This window comes from Ammospiza nelsoni, chromosome 25 (assembly GCF_027579445.1).
Source record: "Ammospiza nelsoni isolate bAmmNel1 chromosome 25, bAmmNel1.pri, whole genome shotgun sequence".
In the NCBI taxonomy this organism is placed as follows: Eukaryota; Metazoa; Chordata; class Aves; order Passeriformes; family Passerellidae; genus Ammospiza; species Ammospiza nelsoni.
Window position 1 is genome coordinate 6,085,640 of NC_080657.1, and position 23,855 is coordinate 6,109,494.

At 57.3% G+C, this 23,855-nt stretch overlaps 1 protein-coding gene across 1 annotated transcript in view; it reads left to right on the forward strand.

Annotated features, from left to right (window-relative positions):
* Positions 1–6,729: 6,729 nt before the first annotated feature.
* The window catches only part of NKAIN1 (sodium/potassium transporting ATPase interacting 1), a 39,590-nt gene continuing 22,464 nt past the window's right edge, over positions 6,730–23,855 (forward strand). Inside the window, exon 1 of the mRNA XM_059488658.1 lies at positions 6,730–6,783. Within this exon, the coding sequence (XP_059344641.1) occupies positions 6,730–6,783 (54 nt within the window). The remainder of the gene's footprint in view (positions 6,784–23,855) is intronic.

Sequence of the window (23,855 nt, forward strand, 5' to 3'; positions counted from 1 at the left end):
GGATGGACAGAGCCCAGCCTGGATGGACAGAACCATATCCTGAATGGACAGAGCAGGGCTGGATGGATGGAACCAGAACCGGGATGGACAGAACCTGATGAGGATGGACAGAGCCCGGTCTGGATGGACAGAATCACAACCAGAATGGACAGAGCCTGACCTGGATGGACAGAACCACACCCTGGATGGACAGAGCCACACTCAGGATGGACAGAGCCAGGGCAGGGCAGCCCTGTGGGCACTCCCTGCCCATGCCCAGCTGCCCCTGGCACGCTGCCCCCAGCACTGACCACCCAGCGCAGGGCCCTGTGCCCATCCCAGCTCTGTGACCCTTCCTCAGTGCCAAGGAATTAAACAATAATTCATAATGAGAAATTAACCCTTTGTTCCTGGTGGCAGTGAGGAAGGACACAGGGTGGGGCAGCTCAAGGTTCCAGTGCTCATTGCAGCCAGGGCTGGACAATGCCCATCCCTGGGACCATGGGGCCCTGTCCCAGCCCCTGGGAGGGAGGGAAGTTGATCTGGGAGAAACTGGAACCCACCATGGAGAGCTGGAACCCACCTTGGAGAACTGGAACCCACCACAGAGAGCTGGAACCCACCTTGGAGAGCTGGAACCCACCATGGAGAGCTGGAACCCACCATGGAGGGGTGGAACCCAACTTAGAGAGCTGGAACCCACCTTGGAGAGCTGGAGCCCACCACAGAGAGCTGGAACCCACCATGGAGAGCTGGAACCCACCACAGAGAGCTGGAACCCACCATGGAGGGGTGGAACCCAACTTAGAGAGCTGGAACCCACCTTGGAGAGCTAGAGCACCCCTTGGAGAGCTGGAACCCACCTTGGAGGGGTGGAACCCACCTTGCAGGGCTGGCACTGACCACCCAGAAGTACCAGGGCCAGCACTGCCACCACCCTTTGGGGACAGGACAATGCCCTGTGCTGGACAGCAGAGAATCCAGAGGGATTTGGGGCCAGTTTCCCCCATTCCCACTGGTTCTCAACAGCATTAAGGGGAATTTGGGGCCAGTCCCCCTGTTCTTACTAGTCCCAGCAGCATCCAGGAGGATTTGGGGCCAGTCCCCTCATTCCTGCTGGTTCCCAGATGCACCTAGGGGTATTTGGGTCCAGATTCCCCCATTTCCACTGGTTCTCAACAGCATTAAGGGGGATTTGGGGCCAGTCTCCCTATTCCCACTGGTTCCCAGCTGCACCTGAGGGGATTTGGGGGCAGTCCTCTCTGTTCCTACTAGTCCCAGATGCACCTAGGGGTATTTGGGTCCAGTTTCCTCCATTTCCACTTGTTCTCAACAGCATTAAGGGGGATTTGGGGCCAGTCCCCCCTGTTCCTGCTCCCAGCAGCATCCTGGGCGATTTGGGGCCAGTCCTCCTCTGTTCCCTCTGGTTCCCAGCTGCACCCAGGGAGATTTGGGGCCAGTTTCCCCCATTTCCACTGGTTCTCAGTAGCATTAAGGGGGATTTGGGGCCAGTCCCCCTGGTTCCCACTGGTTTCCAGCAGCATCTGGGGGGGTTGGGGCCAGTCCTCCTCTGGTCCCACTGGTCCCAGCTGCACCCAGAGGGACTTGGGACCAGTTTCCCCCATTTCCACTGCTTCTCAGTAGCATTAAGGGGGATTTGGGGTCAGTCCCCCTGCTCCCACTGGTTCCCAGCTGCACCTGAGGGGATTTGGGGTCAATCCAGGGCAGCCCAGGGCTCTCCTGGCAGATCTACAGCAGATCCAAGCCAGCCCTGGGCCGTGGCAGCAGCAAAGCGTTCGAGCTTCATCTGAGCGCAGAGCAAATTGTTTCCTTAACCAGGTTTATTCCTCCGAGGGAGGAATTTGCTTGAGAGATTTCCACTGGAAATTAAATCTTTCCTGGGATCCGGATAAACAGCACAGTTCCACGGAGCTGGGCTGGCAGGGGGGGCTGATCCCCGGCCTCGGGGGGCTGGAAGTGACCCTGAGGTGGCCCTGGGGAGTGTCCCCATCGCTGTCCCTGTCCCCATCCCGGTCCTTGACCCTTTGGCAATGCCAGCATCCCCAAGAGCTCCCAGGGGAGGGGTGGATGCAGCACCCAGAGCTCTGGGGGTGCAGGGGGATGGATCCAGCACCCCCTGTGGGGTCATTGGGGACATCCTGGGACATACTGGCACATCCTGGCACATCCCGGCTCAGCCAAAGGCAGCTCCGGCCCTGCCCCTCCCCTCTCATTCCGTCCTGTCCTTCCTGCAGCTTTTCCCTCCCTTTTCCCACTGCTGCTTCCTAATGAATTCAGAGAGTTCCAGCGATGGTTTCTAAGAGAATGGAAAACAATTATTCGCTCTGGTGGGGAATAGATGCTGTTTAGTCTGCGTTTAATGGGAAGCTAATTAAATTACATGAGCAAGTGAAGAGAAATTTTTTTGTTAATTGTGAATTTTGCAAGCTACAAAGGCGAAATGATGATGATGGATCCTGTGATGTGCTGCCCTTCTCCCCAGCACAGAGATAAGATAACAACAGAGAAGGAATGGTGGGAACTCATTTTAACTCATCCATCAATTCTCCAACAGCCGCCTGAGCCCGATCCATTACCTGGGATCCTCAGAGCTGCTGGTGAATGGCAGCTGGGGGCTAATTATCTTCAAATTGGGGAAAGGTTGCTTAAATAAATGTGTGCTTCTTCCTGGAGGTGGCTGGGGAGGTCACCACAGAATCCCAGAGTGGTTTGGTTGTGGGGATGTAAAGCTCATCCCATTCCACCCCTGCCCACCATCCCTGGGTGCTCCAAGCCCTGTCCTGGGCCTGGGACATCCCTGGAGTCAGGGCTGGAGCAGCCTGGACCCCAAGGATGGAATATCCTTGACCCTGGGGTCAGGGACATCCTGGAGCAACCCTGACCCCACAACCAAGGTCTCTATGACCCCAAGGATGGAGCATCTCTTACCGCAGAGCATCTACAACCCCAATTCCTGATCCTGGGCCTGGGACATCCCTGGAGTCAGGGCTGGAGCAGCCTTGAGCCCAGGGATGGAATATCCTTGATCCCAGGGCCAGGATGTCCCTGACCCCAGGGCTGGAGCAGCCCTGACCCCACATCCATGGACTCTACAACCCCAGGGATGGAGAATCCCTTACCCAGAACCTCTGTGACCCCAGGGATGGAGCATTCCTAATCCTGAGTCTGGGACATCCCTAACTCAGGGCTGGAGCATCTTTGACCCCAGGACTGGGACATCCCGAATCCCAAGTCTGGGACATCCCTGGTGTCCATGGCTGGAGTGTCATCGTCCCCAGGGATGGAGCATCCCTTACCCAAAGCCTCTCTGACCCCAGATAGGGTCAGTGGATGGAGCATCCCTTACCCAGGGCATCTGCGACCTCAGTGGTAGAGCATTCCTGATCCTGAGTCTGGGACATCCCTGAACTCAGGGCTGGAGCATCTTTAACCCCAAGTCTGGGACATCCCCAGTATCCATGGCTGGAGTGTCACTGTCCCCAGGGATGGAGGGTCCTTGATCCCACAACCACAGCCTCTGTGACCCCAGGGATGGAGAATTCCTGATCCCATGTCTGGGACATCCCTGGATCCTGGTCTGGAGCATCTTGGACCCCAGGACTGGGACATTTCTGCCCCTGGGGATGGAACATTGCTGACCTGACCCTGGAACACCCCAGGAGTCAGGGCTGGAGCAATGTGACCCCAGGAGTGGGATATCCCTGATCCCAAACCTGGGACATCCCTGGTACCCAGGGCTGGAGTGTCCCTGTCCCCATGGCTGGAGCACTCCTGACCCCAATCTGGGCCATCCTTTACCCCAGGGCTGGGACATCCCTGATCCCAAACCTGGGACATCCCTGGTACCCAAGGCTGCCCCCAGGGCTGGAGCATCCCTCACCCCATGGCTGGAGCACTCCTGACCCCAGTCTGGGCCATCCTTTACCCCAGGGCTAACCCTGACCCCAATCTGGGCTATCCTTTACCCCAGGGCTGGGCCATCCTTTACCCCATCCCTGGCCCCAAAGCCAGAGCACTCCTGGCCCTGGGACTGTGATGTCCCTGTCCCTGTCCCCAGGCTGCCCCAGCACTGCTCAAACAGACAAAAACCTGACTTTGGTGTAAAAATAGCAGTTTAGTGAAAACCCTGATGTCTCTGTGTTGTGTTTATACCCGTGGCAGGGAGAGCTCTCTCTGGCATAAAGATGCAGATGGTTTTTGACTTCAAACACTCGGGTGTAGTGGAAAGAGAGGATTTTGTGTACCTGGGGAAGAGATCCCATCTGGCTGCTCCTGCCCTGGGGGTGCAGAGCTCAGCTGGGTCAGACCCAGCCCTGCCAGAGCCAGGTGGCCATGGGGGACAGGGCACAGCCCTGTCACCTCACCACGGCACGTGGGGTGGCAGAGAAATGGAGTCTCAGCCTTGATGGGGTCGTTCCTCTCCCTTCTCCATCCTACAGGAGATTTGGGATGAGGCTCTGACCCCCTAGGTGTGTTGGGGAAACTGAGGCACAACAGGGCATGGTGAGGGCACAGCTGGGGATGAAAGCACAGATCCTGATGGCTCCCTCACATTTCCCAACCCCCCAGTTAATTACAGGACCCTTTTTGGATTTCCTCTGATATTTTCTCTGTCATTTTGGCCATTGGAGCTTTTTCTTTCACACAAACCCCAAGGTGGGTGTGGGGTGGCAGGTTCTGAGCAGAGCAAAGCACCAAGCCCTGGGCTTGTTCCCCACCCTCTCCTGGATGAAGTTGTCTCCTCTCCTTCCAGGGAAGCTCCATGACAGGGTTTATTGACCTTTTTTTAATCTAAAATTGATTCTTTGCAAAACTCCACCTGCTCGGGAGCCAGGCGGGATCTCGGTGCCATTGGGTGGGAATTTATGATTTCCCATCAGAGCATTTTGCCTTTCCCTGCTGTTTTGGGTGGCTGCAGGAGGGTTGGGCTGGGCAAATTTTCCTGGTCACGGCCAAAGAGATGCTGTGGGGTACTTTGGTCCTTATAATTTTTGACCTGTGAGGTGATCCCAACCCTTTTGTTCAGAGTTTCTGCTGTGTTTAAATCCCAGAGGAGCCCAAAAGGTGAATCCTGGAGCTGTGGCTGTCCCAGGATCACCCTCAGGAGCCTGGGACAGAACAAGATGAAGGTGATGGAACCTGTCCCAGGTGAAACCTGGGGATCCCAGAGCCAGGAGAGCTGGGAGGGATGGCCCAGCCCACGGTGGGGTGTCCCAGCTCCACAGCTTGGCAGCCTGCAGGGAGGTGTGGGGATACTCAGGGCTGCTGGAGGTCGCTCAGCCAGGCCAGGGGAGAATAAACCACGTCTGAGTCTGCTCCTGCTCCCAGAGCCCGGTCCAGAGCATCCCTCGAGGAGCCCGCTGCATCTTTGCCCTGTGTGTGTGAATGCACAAAAGCCAAGCGTCTCCTGCAGAGCCCCCTCCTTCAGCCCCAGCCTCCCCAAACGCCCCCGGGAGCACGGAACAGCCCCGGGGGCACAGAAATCCCCATCGTGGAGGATGAAGGAGAAGCTCCAGGTGTGGGAGGGATGAGCCCAGGCAAGCTTGGCTGGGCTTGGACCACACACACAAATGCAGCTTCATCCCCCGGATGCCGTGTGGATGCTCTGACACCTAAGGCTGTGTGGGGCGGGTTTGGGAGATGCCTCCTTCTCAACATCGGCGCTGAGGATTAAGAAATCATGGAAATTAAAAGCAACAAACTGTTTCCAAGTGCTTCTGCCAGGCGGCATTTCAGCCAGAGGCTTCTAAAGCGCCGGGGAAGCAGCACGCCGGTGATCGCTCGCGCTCTGCCATGTCCCCGAAGGTGTGCTGTGAAAACAGAACAAAGGCGAGCGGGCGGGTGGCGGTGAGGGGCCGTGTCAGCCCTGAGTGCGCCCACCCCCTGCCCAGGCACTCTGCCCCGGCCCCGGCCGCGTGTGCCGAGCGGGCTCTGCGGAGCGGGGCTCTGCGGGGGGATGCGGGGCGCTCCCGCGGGGCTCGGCCATCTGTCCTCCCCGCAAGCGCAGCTGCTGCGGGGGCACGGCCACCCCGGGGGAGGCGGCGGGGTCCCCGTGCTGCGGGTCCAGGCGCCGTCCAAGGGCCGCAGGGCCGGGGGATGCGGGGGGGATACACGGGGAGCACTCGCAGCCCTTCCCCAAGGTCTCACCCAGCCGCACCCGGCTCCGGAGGCGGAAAAAGAATTAATAACAAACATCTGAGATTTAAAAGACAAACGCGTCTTTCTGATGATTAAGGATAAGCACAAGGCCAGGCGGCAGCCGCGGTGCGGCGGAGGGGCCGCGCTGCCCGCGCCCCCGGAGGCCGCCAAGGGCTCGGCGCTCCCGCCCGGCCGCCCCCCGCCCGCCCCGCCCGGCCCCGCCGCGCCCGCCGCGTCCCGCCTTGTTCCGGCCGCGCCGCCCGGCCCCGCCCGCCCGGGGCGCGGAGCGCGGCTGTGCGGGAGACAATAGCGGAGCGCTCGGCTCCGCGCCGCGCCGGGCATGGGCGGCCAGGGCTGCGCGGCCCCGCGGCCCCCGCGCCGCCCCAGCGGGCTGTAGCGGGCGGGGGGCGGAGGGAGAAGGGGGCGATGCCCCGCGCCGAGCCCAGCCCGCTGTGCTGAGCCGGCGGGGCTGGCCGAGCGGGACATGGTGCTGGAGCCCCCCGTGACGCTGCCCGGGTGGCCGAGGGGCGGCTGCTGAGGAGCTGGAGCGAGGCCGCGGTGAGGGAGCCCCGAGGATCCGGCTGGGGAGCCATGGGGAGATGCAACGGGCGATGCACGCTGGTGGGATTCTGCTGCCTGCAGCTGGTAAGGCTCATCGGCATGCCGGGGGTGCTTTGTGCGAGATGCCGCCTGTCACCGCTCCCCACGCCGCCTCGGCGGTGACCTTGTGCTGGGACCAGCTCGGGGATGGCTCATCATCACCCAAAAAAAGCCCACAGCAAAGGAAAAATGCTGATCTGAAGGACCGGCAGTGCCACCCTCATCTCCTGCCTCAAGCCGGCGCTGGCCGGGAGGTGGATGGGGACCCCATCCCTGCGCTGTCAGTGCCCGAGGTTGCGTCTCCAGCAGGTGTGAGCTTTGTTTCCAACTGCAATCTCTTCCCTCCGAGTTCACTCCCGCCCGCGGTTTCCCATTCTGGTGACTCCACGGATGAATCTCGGGGTGCTGCTCCCCTGAGTCGGGGCGAGAGGGAAACTTGGAGCCGCCGGCAGCACTTTGGAAACTCCGCTGCTCCTGAGCGGGACCCACCTGCCCGCGGTGTGGGGCACGGGCTGTGGCAGCAAGGAGAAACGAGAGGGTTGATTTCCACGGGATTGTGGGGTTTCATTTGTAAGGTTTCGTGACAATTCCGTGCCGCGCTTGCCGCCGCCCGCGAATCAATCTTCATCAGGCTGTGCCCGAGGAGCGGCGAAGGGAGCCCGGGGGGGATCCGGGGGGTTCTGCTCAAACCAGCGAGGTTGCGATTAATTATCCCGGCAGGGTGGTGCGTTAATGGAGAATCAGCCGCCTCCTGCTTGCCCCCGCGGCCGTGCCGGGCGAGGAGAGCACGGAGGGACGGCTGAAATCTGTGGGGTCAGCTCGCGGTGTCCCCGGGGACGGGGGTGATGGGTGGATGGGTGGATGGGTGGATGGGTGGATGGACGCGGCGATGGAAGCGGGCTCAGAGCCCGCTGGAGATGATGGTGGCATCCTGCTGACAGGCACTTTCTTCCCGGCTCTTGCTCATCCTTCATCCTCCAGAAGGCAGCGGGTGGGGAGGGCTCCCCGCGTTTGGATGGGGGTACACGAGGGGAGGGTGGGGAAGGTTTGAAGCCGGTGCTCAGCGCTGGGATCATCCCCAGGCTGGAGTCCCCCATGCCCAGCAGGAATGGCCTCCGTGTCCCCAGCTGTCCCCTCGCTTTGGGCTGTGCAGTCTCGCTTGGCATTTCGCTCACCTGATCCAGGATAAATCCAGCGGGGCTTTTCCAGGTGGGCAGGAGTTTCCTGGCTGTTGGTCACATTCCTTTTCACCACTCGGCTCCCGGGCAGGTTGGGTGGTGATTATTCCCCGAGATATCCCAAATCTGAGAGGTTTTAATCTGTGCATTTCGGGGAAGGCTGAATGGGTGTGAGCTCCTGGGCTGGGAGAGCAGCTCCTGCTCACAGCCAGAGGAACTTTGTGCTGCTAATTGGGGTCAGGCTGTCCCCTCCACCTTCCCCCCGTGTGTCCTGGTGCTGTTGGCATTTCCAAAGGCTCCAATCCCTTCCCAGGGACCTTCCCCTTCCCTCTCCAGGCTCACCGTGACCCAGCTCATCCTTTGGGATGCTCCCCAGAGCTCCTTCCTGGGTTTGGAGGCAGCAGCTTCCACCCCCTATGGGGAGATGCCCCCAGCCCTCAGCTCCTCACCCCGGGGTGAGGGGTCTGGGTGCCCACCCATGGCCTGTGCTGAGCCAGCCCCAGGAGACTGCAGGTGGCAGTGCCACCCAGGTGTCCCCTAGGGTGACCAAGGCCACCCTGAGGTGACACAGCACCTGGGCCAGGCAGAGCTGAGGTTTGGGATGGAGCCTCAGGGAGGGAGGATGATCCCCGACCCCATCCCTGCTCCCCTCCTCTGCTCCACCCCAACATGGGGATGGCATGGCAGGCTCATGTCCCCTCACCCAGCTGGCCCTGGCACCTGTCCTGGGCCCTCTGTCCTGTGGGTGGGGACAGCTGTGCCCCCAGTGTGCCCAGTCAGGGCCAGCCTGGGCCCTGCTGTCCCTTCAACAGCAGTGTGGTGACATCCTGAGGTGATGCCACCATTTCTGGCTGATCCTCCCTGCCCACCCCAGACACCTTCCCATGGCTCCCTGTGTGCCACTGTCACCTTCCCATGGCTCCCTGTGTGCCACTGTCACCCCCTGGGCACCTTCCCATGGCTCCCTGTGTGCCACTGCCCCCTCGTGTGCACCTTTCACACCCAGCTGGTTCCCAATATCCATGCCCTGCTCCCTCAGCCCCTGGTCCCAGGGATGCTCTAGATGTCCCCAGGTGCAGGTGGCACCCACTGGGCACCAGGTCCCTGATCCAGAGGGGCCCTGCCCAGCCCTGCCCGCTCCAGCCCACCCCTGAGCCAGGTTGGGAAGCTGCTTTGCTCCTTTTGGGGCTGTGACACCACAGGAGCTGCTTTGGAGCACTCAAACACCCCCCAAGCTCCTTCCCCCTGTCGTGGCCATGCTGTGAGTGCTGGCTGACCCCGGTCCTGGAGACAGGCACCACGTGCCACATTTTGCCTCCATTTATGGCTTTTCCCTGAAAAATCCTCCTGCCAAACCCCCACCGGCCGTGCCCCGCCTCGGGAGGAGCCACCTGCAGATGTTGGTGATAATGAGGTGGGATCAAAGCCAAACCCCGGAGTGTTCCCAGCAGCTGCGAGACACCAAACCCCTGCCTGTGCCCCGCGTTTGTGGGATTAACCCTCTCTGTGGGAAATGGGAATGCTGAGGGGTGGGATGGGGCAGGGACCCGGGGTGGGGCTGCCCTGCTCGGGCAGGGGCGTGGGAGCCACAGCGTTTGTGCCTCTGCAGGGGAGGGGACAGCTGTGCTGCTCCTGGGGCTGGGCCAGCGCTGGTGATACAGGACATCGGGATATCGGGAAATTGGGGTATGAGGACATCGGCACATTGGGATATTGGGATATTGGAACATTGGGATATTGGTGTACCAGGACATTGGGATATCAGGATATTGGGATATTGGGACATTGGGATATGGGGACATCGGGACATTGGGATATCAGGATATTGGGACATTGGGATATTGGTGTATCAGGACATTGGGATATCAGGATATCAGGACATCAGGACATTGGGACATTAGATATTGGGACATTGGGATATCTGGATATCATGACATTGGGATATTGGGACATTGGGATATCAGGATATTGGGATATCAGGACATCAGGATATCAGGATTTTGGGATATTGGGATATTGTCACATGGAGACATAGGGATGTTGCGATATCGGGATATTGGGACATCGGGACATCAGGATGTTGGGATATTAGGATATTTGAATATCGAGATATCAGGATATTGGGATATCAGGACACCAGGATATCAGAATATCGGGACATCAGGATGTCAGGATATGGGGACACCAGGACATCGGGACATGCACTGCTGGCAGCTGTCATGCCGGCTCTGTCCAGCTGCCGTCCCGTGTCCCTTGGCCACCCCTCTCCGTGCCCCGCGGCCGCGCTCAGGCTCTGGTCCGGGATGGTTTTCCTGGAGCTCCTTCTCCATCCCAGACCGGCGACCGCAGCGCCCCCTCCGTGCTCAGCCCCGCAGCGGGACGGGGACAGGGACGGGTCAGGGTCGCTCCGTGGTCCCCACCGCCTGCCAGAGCCGGCACCGCTTCCAGCCGGGCTCCCGTTTCCTTCTTTGTTTCTCTCCTTCTCCTTTAATTGGCTGGAAAAGCAGAGCTGGCTTGGCACCTCCCGCCTGCCGGAGCCTGCCAGGCTGGCGGGGTGCGGTGCGGGGCCGTGCGGTGCCATGCCATGCCATGCCATACCGTGCCATGCCATGCCCAGTCCCTGCGGGGGCCGTGGGTCCATCCCAGCCTCTCCCCGATCCTCCGGGTTCCGGGGATGACACCCCCGGTTCCAAGGCTGGAGAAGGATCAGGAGTTCTGCTTAGCGAGGGATGGGTGGAGGGAGAGGATGATCCTTCATGCCTGGGTGTCATCCCTGTGCCACAGCGTGTCCCTCTGCACCCCTGTGGGCTCCGTGGCCCTTCTGTCCCGTTCCATCCTCCCTTCCTGCTCTGATTTCCCTGGTTTGGCCACGGCCGCTGGGAACCACCCTCCTCCCACCTCTGCCGGCATCTTTTGTCCTCGCCCGGCTCCGGGGCTGGCCCGGGCACCGCGGGGCTGGGGCGGCCCCGGCCGCATCCCCCCGCCTGGCAAGGGGGAAAGGAGCCCGGGCTGAACTCGGGCTGGAGGTCTTCAATTACACAATTAAATGCACAATTAGGTGTAATTACCAGCGCTCAGAAGGTGCGACTGTTCATAATGGGCTTGTAATCTACTGCCGCCGCTGTTTGTACTGCTCCGCTCCGCTCCCTGATGATTATGGAAAGCTTTCCCATTTGCATGGTTGCCATGGCAATGGGGGGATGGCGAGGGGAGCCCCTCGGTTCCCCGAGCCCCCTCGCTGCCCCACATCCCCTCTCCGTGATGGGGGTGATGGGGGCGCTGATACCCGCACCACTGTGGGGTCATGGAGGGATGAGGACGCTCCAGTGATCCAGAGGGTCCAGAGCCGGCCCCAAGGTGTGTTTGAAATGTGTTTGAAAAGCCTGAAAATCCCACCCCATCCCTTCACGTCCCCGGGTGAGCGCCCTGCGGGTGGCCGTGCAGAGGCATCAGAGCTCCGTGTGGGTGGGAGAGCATCCTCCGGCACATCCACATTCCAGGCAGGGCTGTAAAGGTTTATTGACGTGTGTTTGGGAAGGCAGAGCCTCGCAGCTCGCAATTAAAACCGCGATTAAAGCGCCGTACGTCTAAATTTGCAGGACCAGCTAATGTGCACCCAAGAGGATTAACGAGGCCGCCTGAAGAACTCCCTAAATCATTCATGGCGGTTCTTAACAGAGCTGGCAGCGAGGGGGGCTGGAAAATAAATGTCTCAGGGGGCTGGGTTGTAGAGAAAATAAAGAGGATGAGGCTGAAACCAGCCTGGCCGACAGTGGAACTGTCAGAGCCCGGGAAGGAAAGGTTGATGTGAGCAGAAAAGCCTGAAGCAGATGTGCTCATGGAGAGCTGGGAAATGTGTCTGGCCCAGCCAAACCTGGCTCTTGTTTCTCCTTGAGCTCCCAGCCTTGGCTGCTGGAAGGGGCTGAGCTGCCCCAGCAATGGTTGGGATAAGGAATTTGATTTAATCCCAGGTGGCTCCTGTTAGGAAAAAATTAGTGCTATGAAAAATCAATGGTGCTCATTTCAGCACTGGGCAGAAAGAAGAGAAGGAATGAAATCATCACTGGAGAAAAGGTGTGGGATGAGGGGATGGTGCTGAGCAGAGCCTGGCATGGGAGAGTCCCCCTGGAGGTGCATCCTGGGCAGCCCAAGGGGCAGGAGCTGTCCATCCCAAAATCCATCGCCAAGCCATCGGGAGGGGGTGGGGAGAGAAACCCCAGGATGGGAGGTGTGGCCAAAGAGCCTCTGGAGAGGCTCGGGGTCTGTGACTGCTCTGAGGGAAGATCACAGAACACTGAAATGCTTTGGATGGGAAAGGAACCTTAAATCCCCCCCAGTGCCACCCCTGCCATGGCACGGACACCTCCCACTGTGCCAGGTGCTCCAGCCTGGCCTTGGGCACTGCCAGGGGCAGCCACAGCTGCTCTGGGCACCCTGGCACAGCCCAAACCTCTCTAACCAGGCCTTGCCAGGCTACAAACCCCCTGTGGCAAATGGCACTGGGGGCACCTGGAACCAGCCAGGCAATCATTCTTTCCTTTCCTTTCTCCATTTGCTGCAATGGGTTTTGGTGCTGGTTTCCATCCTTGGTTCAGGAATGTGAATGCCAGAGTGGTTTGGGTGGGAAGGGATCTTCAATGGCAGCTGATTGCAGCCCAGGGACACCTGCCACTGTGCCAGGTGCTGCCACCCCAATGCCCAGCCTGGCCTTGGGCACTGCCAGGGCTCCAGGGGCAGCCACAGCTGCTCTGGCAATTCCAGCCCAGCCCCTGCCCACCCTGCCAGGGAACAATTCCCAATATTCCACCTGAATCCATCCTCATTTAGTTTTAAATCATCTCCCCTTGAAGATTCCCAGTATTCCCAGAATCACTGGGTTGGAAGAGACCTTCAAGACCATCGAGTCCAACCCAGCCCCAACCCCTCAACTCAACCCTGGCACCCAGTGCCACATCCAGGCTTTGTTAAACACACCCAGGGATGGCGACTCCACCACCTCCCCGGGCAGAACATTCCAGAACTTTATCACCCTTTCTGTAAAAACCTTTTCCTAATATGCAACCAAGGTGGGGAGGGGGAAGAGATTGCCAGTCCCAACAGCCCTTAATGCAGGAGAAATGAGGCAAAGTGAGTGGGTTTTGGGGAGAAAAGGGTTTTTTCAGCCCTGAAGGTGATTAACCACAGCCAGAAATGAGCTCTGGGTGCCTTGGTCTTTCCCTGCTGCCTTTGGCTTGGGCCATGTTTGGTAGGACAGCAGGGACATCCCCACACAGTGGCAGCACTGGGGGTGCTGAGCACCCTGGGTTGTTATTCCAGCAGAAGTTGGGTTTGTTCGGGAATCCACTAGTGGAGGATCCAGGAGCACCTTGTGAACTCCTCATGATGTTTTTTATTCATGGAATGCTCTCCCTGCCCGAGGCTCTGATGGCTCTGATGCCTTGGGAAGGCTGACCTAGGACAGAGGCTGGACAGAGTTAAAGAATAAAGCAGGGATTTATTAAAAGGATCTCCTCAATGGATCCACCTTGGGCAGCACCAGAGACCAGCCAGGGCTGCACCCAAGATGAACCAAAATGGTCCCAAAATGCACGACCGGGCACAGGGTCTCTCACTTTGATCAGTTCTGCTCCATTTTCATCTTGCAGTTCATTGCCCAATTCCAGCTTTAGCCCATGCAGTCCCATCCTGGGACTGAGATTTGGATCATTTGTCCTTGGTACCCAGCTGGAGCAGGAATTGTTTTGTCTCCCTGCTCTGTGCACAGAGATCACCATCCCCTAATATGAAGCCCAGACCCACACGCCAAAGCAGAATCTGAAAAATATAAAATCTAAACCTGAGGCATCAGCTTCCACCACTTTTTCCTTCTGCAGTGGTGCTCTTGGCTCCTCTCTGCTCAGTTCCTCCAGAGAGAAACCCCAGGGAAGCCCTGGAAGATGGTTTGGGGCTCAACCAGCCCAAACTCCCTGTGCAGGAATTCAGTTCCCAAAGGGAAACCCACATCCCCCTCTGGGACACAGACCCAGCTCTGAGCTCCCAGCCCTGCCCCACAAAGGTGGCACAGGGGTGGGTTGGGCAGGTGGGAGGATGCTGGGGTGGGAACCTATTGGATTTGTGGGGTGCCCCGATGAAGGCAGGAATGATGCATCTGACTCCATGTTCTCAGAAGGCTGATTTATTACTTTATTATACTGTATTATATTAAAGAATACCATACTATACTATACTATACTATACTATACTACACTAAAGAATACAGGAAGGATACTTACAGAAGGCTAAAAAGATAATAATGAAAACTCCTGACTCTCTCCAGAGTCCTGACACAGCTTGGCCCCAATTGGCCAAAGAGTGAAAACAACTCCCAGCAGAATCCAATGGAACAATCACCTGTGGGTAAACAATCTCCAAACACATTCCACATGAGCACAGCACAGGAGAAGCAAATGAGATCAGAATTGTTTTCCTTTTCTCTTTGGCTTCTCAGCTTCCCAGGAGAAAAACACTGGGCAAAGGGATTTTTCAGAGGATGTGAATGCCACAGGTACCAGGACACCCTCCCAGCCTCGTGCCCATTCCCAGGGCTGGGAAGGGCTCTGTGTCCCACTGCAGGAACGGGATCCTGCTGGAACCAACTCCCCCCTGAGCCAGGAGCCCTTGGGGTGCTGCAGCCGTTCCCTGGGGTTATCCCATCCTTTGGGAAAAGGTCAGGGATGGAAACCCCACAAATCCCTCACTCCTGCCTGCTTTAACAGCCTGCTCTGGGGTGCAGGGGGTTCTGTATCCATCTCTGCCATCCTGGGTGAGCAGTATCAGGGGTGGGAGCCTTCCCAGCCCCATCCCAGTGCTCCAGGCTGTGTCCCCACTGCTCCTGCTCCTGGAATGCCCTGGGATGTCCCTGTCCCTACCACAGCCAGTGTGGCTGGAATTGATGATCACTGGGGGCTGAGTAGGGAGAGAACATTCATCCCAAATCCTGGGGGGTGCTTGGAGCAGCTCAGAATGGCCCCCTTGGCACTGATTTTTTTCCCCTTTCCCCCATTTGAAAGTGGCTATTTATTTCAATTTCCAAAATTCGGATGTAACGGGCTGGAAAAGTGGGAATGCAAAGCGGGCAGAGAGCAGCCCAGGCTGTGTTTAACCAGGACGTTAAACCCCGAGAGGTTTTTAATAAGATTAATAACAGCTCCCATGTGCGTGGGGGAAATTCCCCCTCCTTTGGGTCTCATTGGTGGTAGAAGGAGATTTTGGGGAGGAAAAACAAGGCCCAAGTGGAGCAGTGGGACAGGATGTGACCCCTCTGTCCCTGTGAGGTTACATTATTTAATGGAGGTTACATTGTTTAATTATTTAATGGGTGTGGAAGGTTACATTATTTAATGGGTGTGGAGGATGAGAGGCGCTGTAGTGTAGGAGCATTGCAGGGTGGCATGGTTGGGATGGACAGAGAGCAGAGATCTCTGCAGCCAGGGCTGGGAACTTGTGGGTTATTGCAAAGGGCCTGGGTGCAGGGCCCTGCTGGGAGCTGCCAGCCACAGCTCAGAGCAGGCTGAGAGAAGAGAGGGGGAGAGAGGGTGAGAGAGTGAGAGAGTAAAAGGGGTAAGAGAGCGAGGTTCCCGTTACAATACCATCAATCTTCTCCTGTGCTGAATATTCTCATTCTCACTAACCAATCTAGTCCAAGATACAAATCCTACAGCATTTACACACAGCCTAGAAGAATCATTACATTACCACACTGGGTTACATTTTAAACCCTAAAAACTCCTCTTTGGGCCTTTCTGCCAAGCTGGCAGGGTCTGCTCTGAGCCTTGGGCCTGTCTGCAAGCAGAGGGGATTGTTTGATCCAAAGGGGATCACCTTCAGCTGGCCATGCCATTGTTTTCCAGTTGTTCAGTAACTGAGGGATCTCAAAGCTTGCTTTCATTTCAATCTCGCTTACAGTTTCCATATTCTCAAAATCTTTTGCCAGACAATCATTTTATAAGGCTTTCCTGTTTCATCTCCCCCAACATCACAGGATCTGCTTTGGGGTGCTGGTTCCCTGCTCCCCCTCAGGGATCAGCCCCTGGCCGCTGCAGGGAGCAGGGGGTCAGCACACCCCGGCAGCTCCAGGGTTTGGGAAGCAGGAGCAGCAGGAAGGGAGGGATGGATGCAGGAGGGCATGGGGGGGGGTTTAGGGGTGCCTGGGTGTGAACACTGGGACCTCTGAGCTGAGCTGGGCTGGGAACCCCCCAGAGGGGATTTCTCACACCCTGGTGCCATCTCCTGCCTCTGTCCTGGCAGAGGGCACCGATGTGCCTTGGGGGTGCTGGGGGAGGTCCTGGGGTACCCAGGGGCTGGCAGTGACAATGACACTGCAGAGCCATTGGCGCTGTGTCCCGTGTCCTGTCAAGGGTGTCCTGTCACCTTCGTCACCCTCCCTGCCCACACTGCTCTGCCTGGCCGGGTCGCAGCTGTGCTGTCACACGCAGGGGACACAGCCACACTCGGGGCTGCCCCGCTGCTCGGTTCATAAGCTAATTACCTTGATTAGGGCTAATTAGCACCCCGGGGCACTGTGGTCTCTTCCCACGGCCGGATCGATGGCGAGGCCGTTTCCCAGCAGGGAGGTGTGTCCTAGAACCCCGGCAATGGAGCACAGGGTGGATTTGCCTCACCTGGCCTGGTGCAGGTGCAGGAAAATGTGGAACCTTCGGTGGATGCGACTGGGGATACCAAAGGGCCACTGGGGGTGGCCTCAGTGACCGTCCCAGTTTGGGAATTGGGGCTGCAGGGAGCGGTGGGAATGTCATTGGAACGGTGCCACACTGGTGCCACCCCTCAGGGACTCCCGGGTACAAACCCTGAGTGGGAAATGTCCCAGGGGAAGGGAGGAGAGGGAGCTCAGGGTGGGAGTGTGGGAGCGGAGGGTGCTGGGTCATGGGGAGGATGCTCAGGTGGGAATCAGGGGTGCTCAGGGTGCTTGGGGTGGGAATGGAGGGTGCTTGGGGTCAGAGTGGAGGGGTTTTGGGATGGGAATGGAGAGTCCTCAGGGAGTGGAGGATGCTTGAGGTGGTTGGGGTGAGCATGGAGGGTGCTCAGATGGGAGCAGAGGGTACTTGGGATGAGTGAAGGGTGCTCTGGGTGATGCTCAGAGTGCGACTGGAGGGTTCAGGGAGCCCCAGGGCAGCCCTGGCCGTGCTCTGATTCCGTGCAGGCACAGCTCGGATTAATGGAGGTGCTCAGGCACTGCCTGCAAGTGTCACACTGAGAGTCCTTGTCCCTCCTGGGCTCTGTCCCCCTCCTCTCCACCCATGGATCCCAGGAGTGGTGGGGTCCAGCTGGGTCCCCCCACCCTGATTTGTGTCCCCACCCCCAGGAAAGGTTCCAGGTCCCCCCTGTGGGTGCAGCAGCCGGGCTCAGGGTCGGCAGCTCTGCACAAACCTTTGCAGGCTCAGATTTGTGTTTGCTCTGCTCTTCCCTGCCCTGCTTTGGCTCAGGAGCCATCCCCATCCCTCTCACCCACCCTGGGGACACCTGGCATCTCCATCTGTGCCTGTGGGACCCCCTCAGCTCGTGTCCCCTGCTGTCCCCTCCTCTGCTGCCACTTCCAGCCCGTCACCAGCGATGGCCAGTTCCTCTGGGGCGGGTCTGTCCTTCCCTGGCCTTGTCTGCAGCCCCGGGCACCGGGGGTGGGGGCACAGCCAGGGCCATGGGATGGGCACGGGTGGCACAGGGCTGGCACCAAGTCCCCATGACCACAGACAGAGCCCTGGGATGGGCAGGGGTAGCACAGGGCTGGCACCGGGGGTGGGGCACAGCCAGGGCCGTGGGATGGGCATGGGTGCCACAGGGCTGGCACCGAGTCCCCATGGCCATGTGGGGACCACCGGGGTGGTCGCAGAGCAGCTGGGGGGTCTGAGGGAGCCCAGGGCTGGATGTGACACTGGAGGTGGCACCTGTGGGTGGGAGGTGGCATCCCCTGATCACTGACTGTGTGATGGGCAGCCCTGGGGCCATGGGTGGCACTGCCAGGCGTTGGTGGGGACACCCAGGGGACGATGCTGTGGGGATGGGAGTCCCTGGGACTGGGGGTCCCTGTGCCCACCCTGGCTGTGCCTCAATCTCCTCCAGCTCCCAGCCCTGCCACTGCCTGTGGTCACCGGGGGACACCCAGGATGTCCCCCCATCCCCCTGGGAGGGACTGGAGCGATGGGAATCTCAGGGCTGTGTTTCATTCCCTGTTTTGTTCCTCCTGGGAATTTGCCTCTTGTCTCGGATTCGCTGGCTCCCCCAGGGATTCCATTTAGCAGCACAGCCTGGTGCTGCTGTGACCAGGAAACACCCACGGGGGTGGGTTATTAAACGTTTTATTTCTATTTTTTAGATCTTTTTTTCCTCCCAGAGCTCAGCAGTTGTGGGGCAGTGGCCTGTGGAGAGGTGCAGGTTCCCCAGTTCCTCTGGGGGTGAGGATATCCCTGTCCCCTTCCCACCCTCCCAGGGCTGCATCCCACCTGGATTTTGGGCTGCTGGTCCTGGGGCTGAGCCTGCTCCAGCACCACCAGGAGCTGAGGGTGTCTGGGGAATTTGGGGTGACTTGAGGGTGTCTGGTGGTGTCAGGAGCTGTATTTAGGGACGCCCTCACCCATTTGGGGCTGGTTTATGCCCCATTGGTGCAGTTCCTCTCCACCACCCATCCAGAACATGGGTGCTGTCCTCACCTTTGGTACCCACAGGCCCCAAACCCGAACCTTGGGGTGCACCCACAGCAAGGATGAGGATTTCCACCTCAAAATGTGGGGGCAAGTCCATCCCAGCAGCACCCACAGCCTGGACACTCCCACCACCTTTTGGGGTCCCCCTGTGGCTCCTTCCATGGGAAATGGTGCTCTGGGCTGTCCCCACATCCCCCTGCCCCATCCCCTCCTCCATGAGGGGGATGCCGACTCCACTAATGACCCCAACCCCACTAATGACCCCAACCCCCTAATGACCCCATCCCCACTAATGACCCCAACCCCACTAATGACCCCAACCCCCTAATGACCCCAACCCCACTAATGACCCCAACCCCCTAATGACCCCAACCCCACTAATGACCCCAACCCCACTAATGACCCCAACCCCACTAATGACCCCATCCCCCACCTCCCAGCAGCCCCAGGCCCCAATTGTTTTGACTCCATCCCCTCCCCCAGGAGGAGCTGTGTGGCTCAGGGTGTCTGGGTGGGTGGGTGGCACTTCCCAGACAAAGCAAACCGGGCCCTAACAAAGGCCTTGAATTATACATGGGGCGAGGGCTCGCAATTAACACACCCTCATTAGCGGGGTCCAGGCCTTGGTGGGGTTTCCCTAAATATTTTCAGATGGAAAAACTCATCCCTGCCATGAGGGGGATAATGGGGTGGGGCAGCACCCGTCACCCAGCTGGCAAAGCCGTGCCAGTGGAAAACCAGTTCTGGGGGAAATCCCCATTATGGGGCTGGCCCTGATGCTGGGGGATGGCTCACATCCCTGCAGGGCCCGGGACGTCACCTGTCACGACATCCCCGTGTCACATCTTGTCCTTCAGGGATGCAGAGGGGCGAGGGGAGGCCCCGGGATGGATCCAGCCCCGGAGCTGCTCACCCACGATCCCTACCCAAGAAAGGGGCTGGGAAATCCCATCCCAAACCCCTCCCGCAGGGTGGGGAGGGAAGGAGGGTGAAGCAATTAATAAAAGCAATTTTTTACGGCTGTTTGGGGAGTCCCTAATGAGCTCCCGAGCTGCCGATGGCTGTGGTTAATGAGGAGCCGGGGGCTGCGGCACCGCCCGGCACATCCTGCCCGGATAAACGGGAACGGGAGAGGGGATCCGCAGGGAAGGGACTGTGGGATCCATAGCACGGGGATTGTGGGATCCATAGCATGGGGATTGTGGGATCCACGGCACGGGGATTGTGGGATCCATGGCACAGGGATTGTGGGATCCATAGCACAGGGACTGTGGGATCCACGGCACGGGGATTGTGGGATCCACGGCACGGGGATTGTGGCATCCACGGCACGGGGATTGTGGGATCCACAGTGAAGGGATCATTGGGATCTACAGTGATGGGATCCTGGGATCCATAGCACAGGGATTGTGGGATCCACAGTGAAGGGATCATTGGGATCCACAGCACGGGGATTGTGGGATCCACGGCATGGGGATTGTGGGATCCACAGTGAAGGGATCATTGGGATCCACAGCACGGGGATTGTGGGATCCACGGCACAGGGATTGTGGGATCCACGGCATGGGGATTGTGGGATCCATGGCACAGGGACTGTGGGATCCACAGCACGGGGATTGTGGGATCCACAGTGAAGGGATCATTGGGATCTACAGTGATGGGATCCAGGGATCCATAGCACAGGGATTGTGGGATCCACAGTGAAGGGATCATTGGGATCCACGGCACAGGGATCCTGAGATCTTCAGTGAAGAGATTTGGGATCCACAATGAAGGGATTGTGGGATCCACAGCACAGGGATTGTGGGATTCATAGAAGGGATCATTTGGATCTACAGTACGGAGATTGTGGGATCCATGGCACGGGGATTGTGGGATCAACAGTGAAGGGATCCTGGGATTTACAGCACAGGGATCATGGGATCCACAGTTAAGAGATTGTGGGATCCATGGCAGAGGGATCCTGGGATCCACAGGGAAGGGATCATTGGGATCCAAAGCACAGGGATCCTTGGGATTGACAGTGAAGGGATCATTGGGATCTACAGCACAGGGATCCTGGGATCCACGGTGAAGGGATTGGGGGATCCACAGCACAGGGATTGTGGGACCCATAGTGAAAGGATTGTGGGATCAATGGCACAGGGATCATTGGGATCCACGGCACAGGGATCATTGGGATCCACAGTGAAAGGATTGTGGGATCCACAGTGAAAGGATTGTGGGATCCACAGTGAAGGATCCTGGGATCCACAGAACAGAGATAATTGGGATCTACAGGGAAGGCATTGTGGGATCCAATGTGAAGGATCCTGGGATCCATGGCACAGAGATCATGGAATCTACGGCAGAGGGATTGTGGAATCCACAGTGAAGAGATTGTGGGATCCACAGCACAGGGATTCTGGGATCTACAGCAGAGGGATCTTGGGATCTGCAGCACGGGGATTGTGGGATCTACAGCACAGGGGTTGTGGGATAAACAGTGAAGGCATCATTGGGATCTACACCACAGGGATCATCGGGTTCTACAGCAGAAGGGTCATTGGGATCAACAGCAAAGGGATCATTGGGATCAGCCCCACTGGCTCCTTCACTGAAGGAGTTACTCCAAACATTCCGGGTTTATTAGGATGGTACTTCCTTTTGGGTGCCTCTCCCGCTCCTGTAGTTTGGAAAGCCCTGGGATGCAGGTGCAGGGGTGGTGGGAATGGTGGGATGCTCTGGTCCTGTGGGATCACAGGGATGCCAGGGCAGGGGGGCTCCACCCTCACCCCTGGGAGCAGTGACAGGGATGGGGATGGAGATTTCAGGAAGAATGTTGATGGGATTGTTATTGAATTCCTCAGTGGGTACTGAGACGTCCTGGGCAGACTTTTGTACCCCAAAAAGCTGCTTTAGGGCTCAGGAAACATCCCAGCCTCTTCCCTACCACCCACCTCTCCCACCTCCCATCATTCCCTTACAGCCCATGGGAATTTCTAAACGAGCACCTTCTCCTTACAGGGTGCTCATCCAGCCAGGAAGAGACCTGGAGACCCCAAACCCTCCAGCTCCCATTACTCAATGGAGAATTAAGACTTAATCTCCAATTCTCCAAGAAATTCTCACCCATGGTGGGGGGTTGCTCCCATATTTAAGCCCAAGATCCCCCACATTTAAAATACAAATCCCCCAAATTTAAACCAAAGCTTTCCCATATTTAAGCCCAAACTCTCCCAAATTTAAGCCCCAATTTCCCCGTATTTAAAATATAAATCCTCCAAATTTAAACCAAAGGTTTCCCATGTTTAAGCCCAAACTCTCCCAATTTTAAGCCCCAAATTCCCCATATTTAAAATACAAATCTCCCATATTTAAACCAAATGTTCCCCATATTTAAGCCCAAACTGTCCCATATTTACACCCCAAATTTCCCATATTTAAAATACAAATCCCCCAAATTTAAACTAAAGCTTTCCCATATTTAAGGCCAAACTCTCCTATATTTTAGCCCCAATTGTAAGCCCAAATTCTCTCAAATTTAAGCACAAAAATCCACCAGATCCAAGACCAAGATCCCTTAATTCCAGCCCCAACCCCCCCAAGATTTTAGCCCAGAATGGGAGTGGGCAGTGGGGGTGATGCTCCCCACCCGAAGCCACGGGTGCCCGTGGGTTGTGGAATTACCCCGAGGAGAGGGAAACCCCATAAATCCATTTGGGGCCATCCCATAAATCCCATTATTACGCCGGCAGCTCCCACCTCGCCGTGCAGGCGAATCCCTCAGACCTGCGTGCTTTGATCCGGGGTTTTAAAGCTAAAAAATTGGATAAACGCTGCAAGAAACACCCACACCCGCCGGGCTGGGTGGGAGCGCACGGGAACCACCTCCAGATGTCCGCTCATCCCTCCAGGATGTGGGAGCGTCCCCTCCTCCTTAAAACAATCCCAGAAAAAAAAAATAAAATAAAATCAATATTTTGGGAGCCGTTTCGCCTCCCCACCGGCTGCCGCCGGCTGCTCCTTTGGCGGCGCCAGCGCTCGCAGGGATTATTTTTGCTCCCCGGCTCATTAACGGGGTTGTTACCAGGCAGATTTCCTCAGCCCAGCTTCTCCTTCGCAGCCCGCGGGCCGTGGGAGGAGGGAATGCCGGTTTCCATAGCGATGCGCTTGGCTTTAATCAGGGCTCTTCCCTGCGAGAATTGATTACGGAAAGTGCCGCTAAATAAGTCAGTAAATTGGATTTTTTTCCCCTCTATATATGTGTATATTATATATTCATTTTTTTCCTCTCCTCTATCAGATTATATTAACGGTGTCTTTGAGGCATCGGTTGAGATTTGGGGGAAAATACCTCTGGCTTCTCCCAGATGTCAGGATAAAGAACAGCACGGGAGAATTAGCATGGAAATTGCCTGCGGCTTAATCCGTGTCCACCGCGGGCTGCTGGGGCATCTCCTCCAGCATCCATCCTGCCCCATCCTGCTGGAATTGGCAAAATTTTGGAGCAGGTTGTCCCATTCCTTTGCTTTTCCCTGCCCAGTCCCCTCCCACGTCCAGCCCCAGCCTTTGTCTGTGTCTCATTCCCGGAATTTGTGATTTAGGGACTCAGGCTCCCCACATCTCTCCTGGTTTCCTATTTTATTCCCTCTGGCTGTGCAGTGCCCCAAAGTTAAACCCAAGATTCCCAAATTTGAGCCCTAAATCCCTCAAATTTAAGCCCCAAATGTAAGCCCAAGATCCCCCAAATATAAGAACAAAATCCCCCAAAGTTAAACCTAAGATTCCCAAATTTGAGCCCTAAATCCCCCACGTTTAAGCCTAAGATCCCCCAAATTTAAGTCTCAAATCCCCCAAATTTAAGGGAAAAATACCCCAAAGTCAAATACAAGTTTCTCAAATTTGAGCCCAAGGTCCCCCGTATTTAAGACCCAAATCCTCCAAATTTAAGCCCCTAATTCCCCAAATATAAGGACAAAATCCCCCAAAATTAAACCCAAGATTCCCAAAATTGAGCCCAAAATCGCACCATATTTAAGCCCCAAATCTCTCAAATGTCGGGACGAAATCCCCCAAATTTAAACCTAAGATTCCCAAAATTGAGCCCAAAATCCCCCATATTTAAGCCCCAAATTCCCCAAATATAAGGACAAAATCCCCCAAAGTTAAACCCAAGATTCCCAAGTTTGAGCCCCAAATCCCCCATATTTAAGCCCCAAATCCTCTATATTTAAATCCCAAATCTCTCAAATGTAGGGAC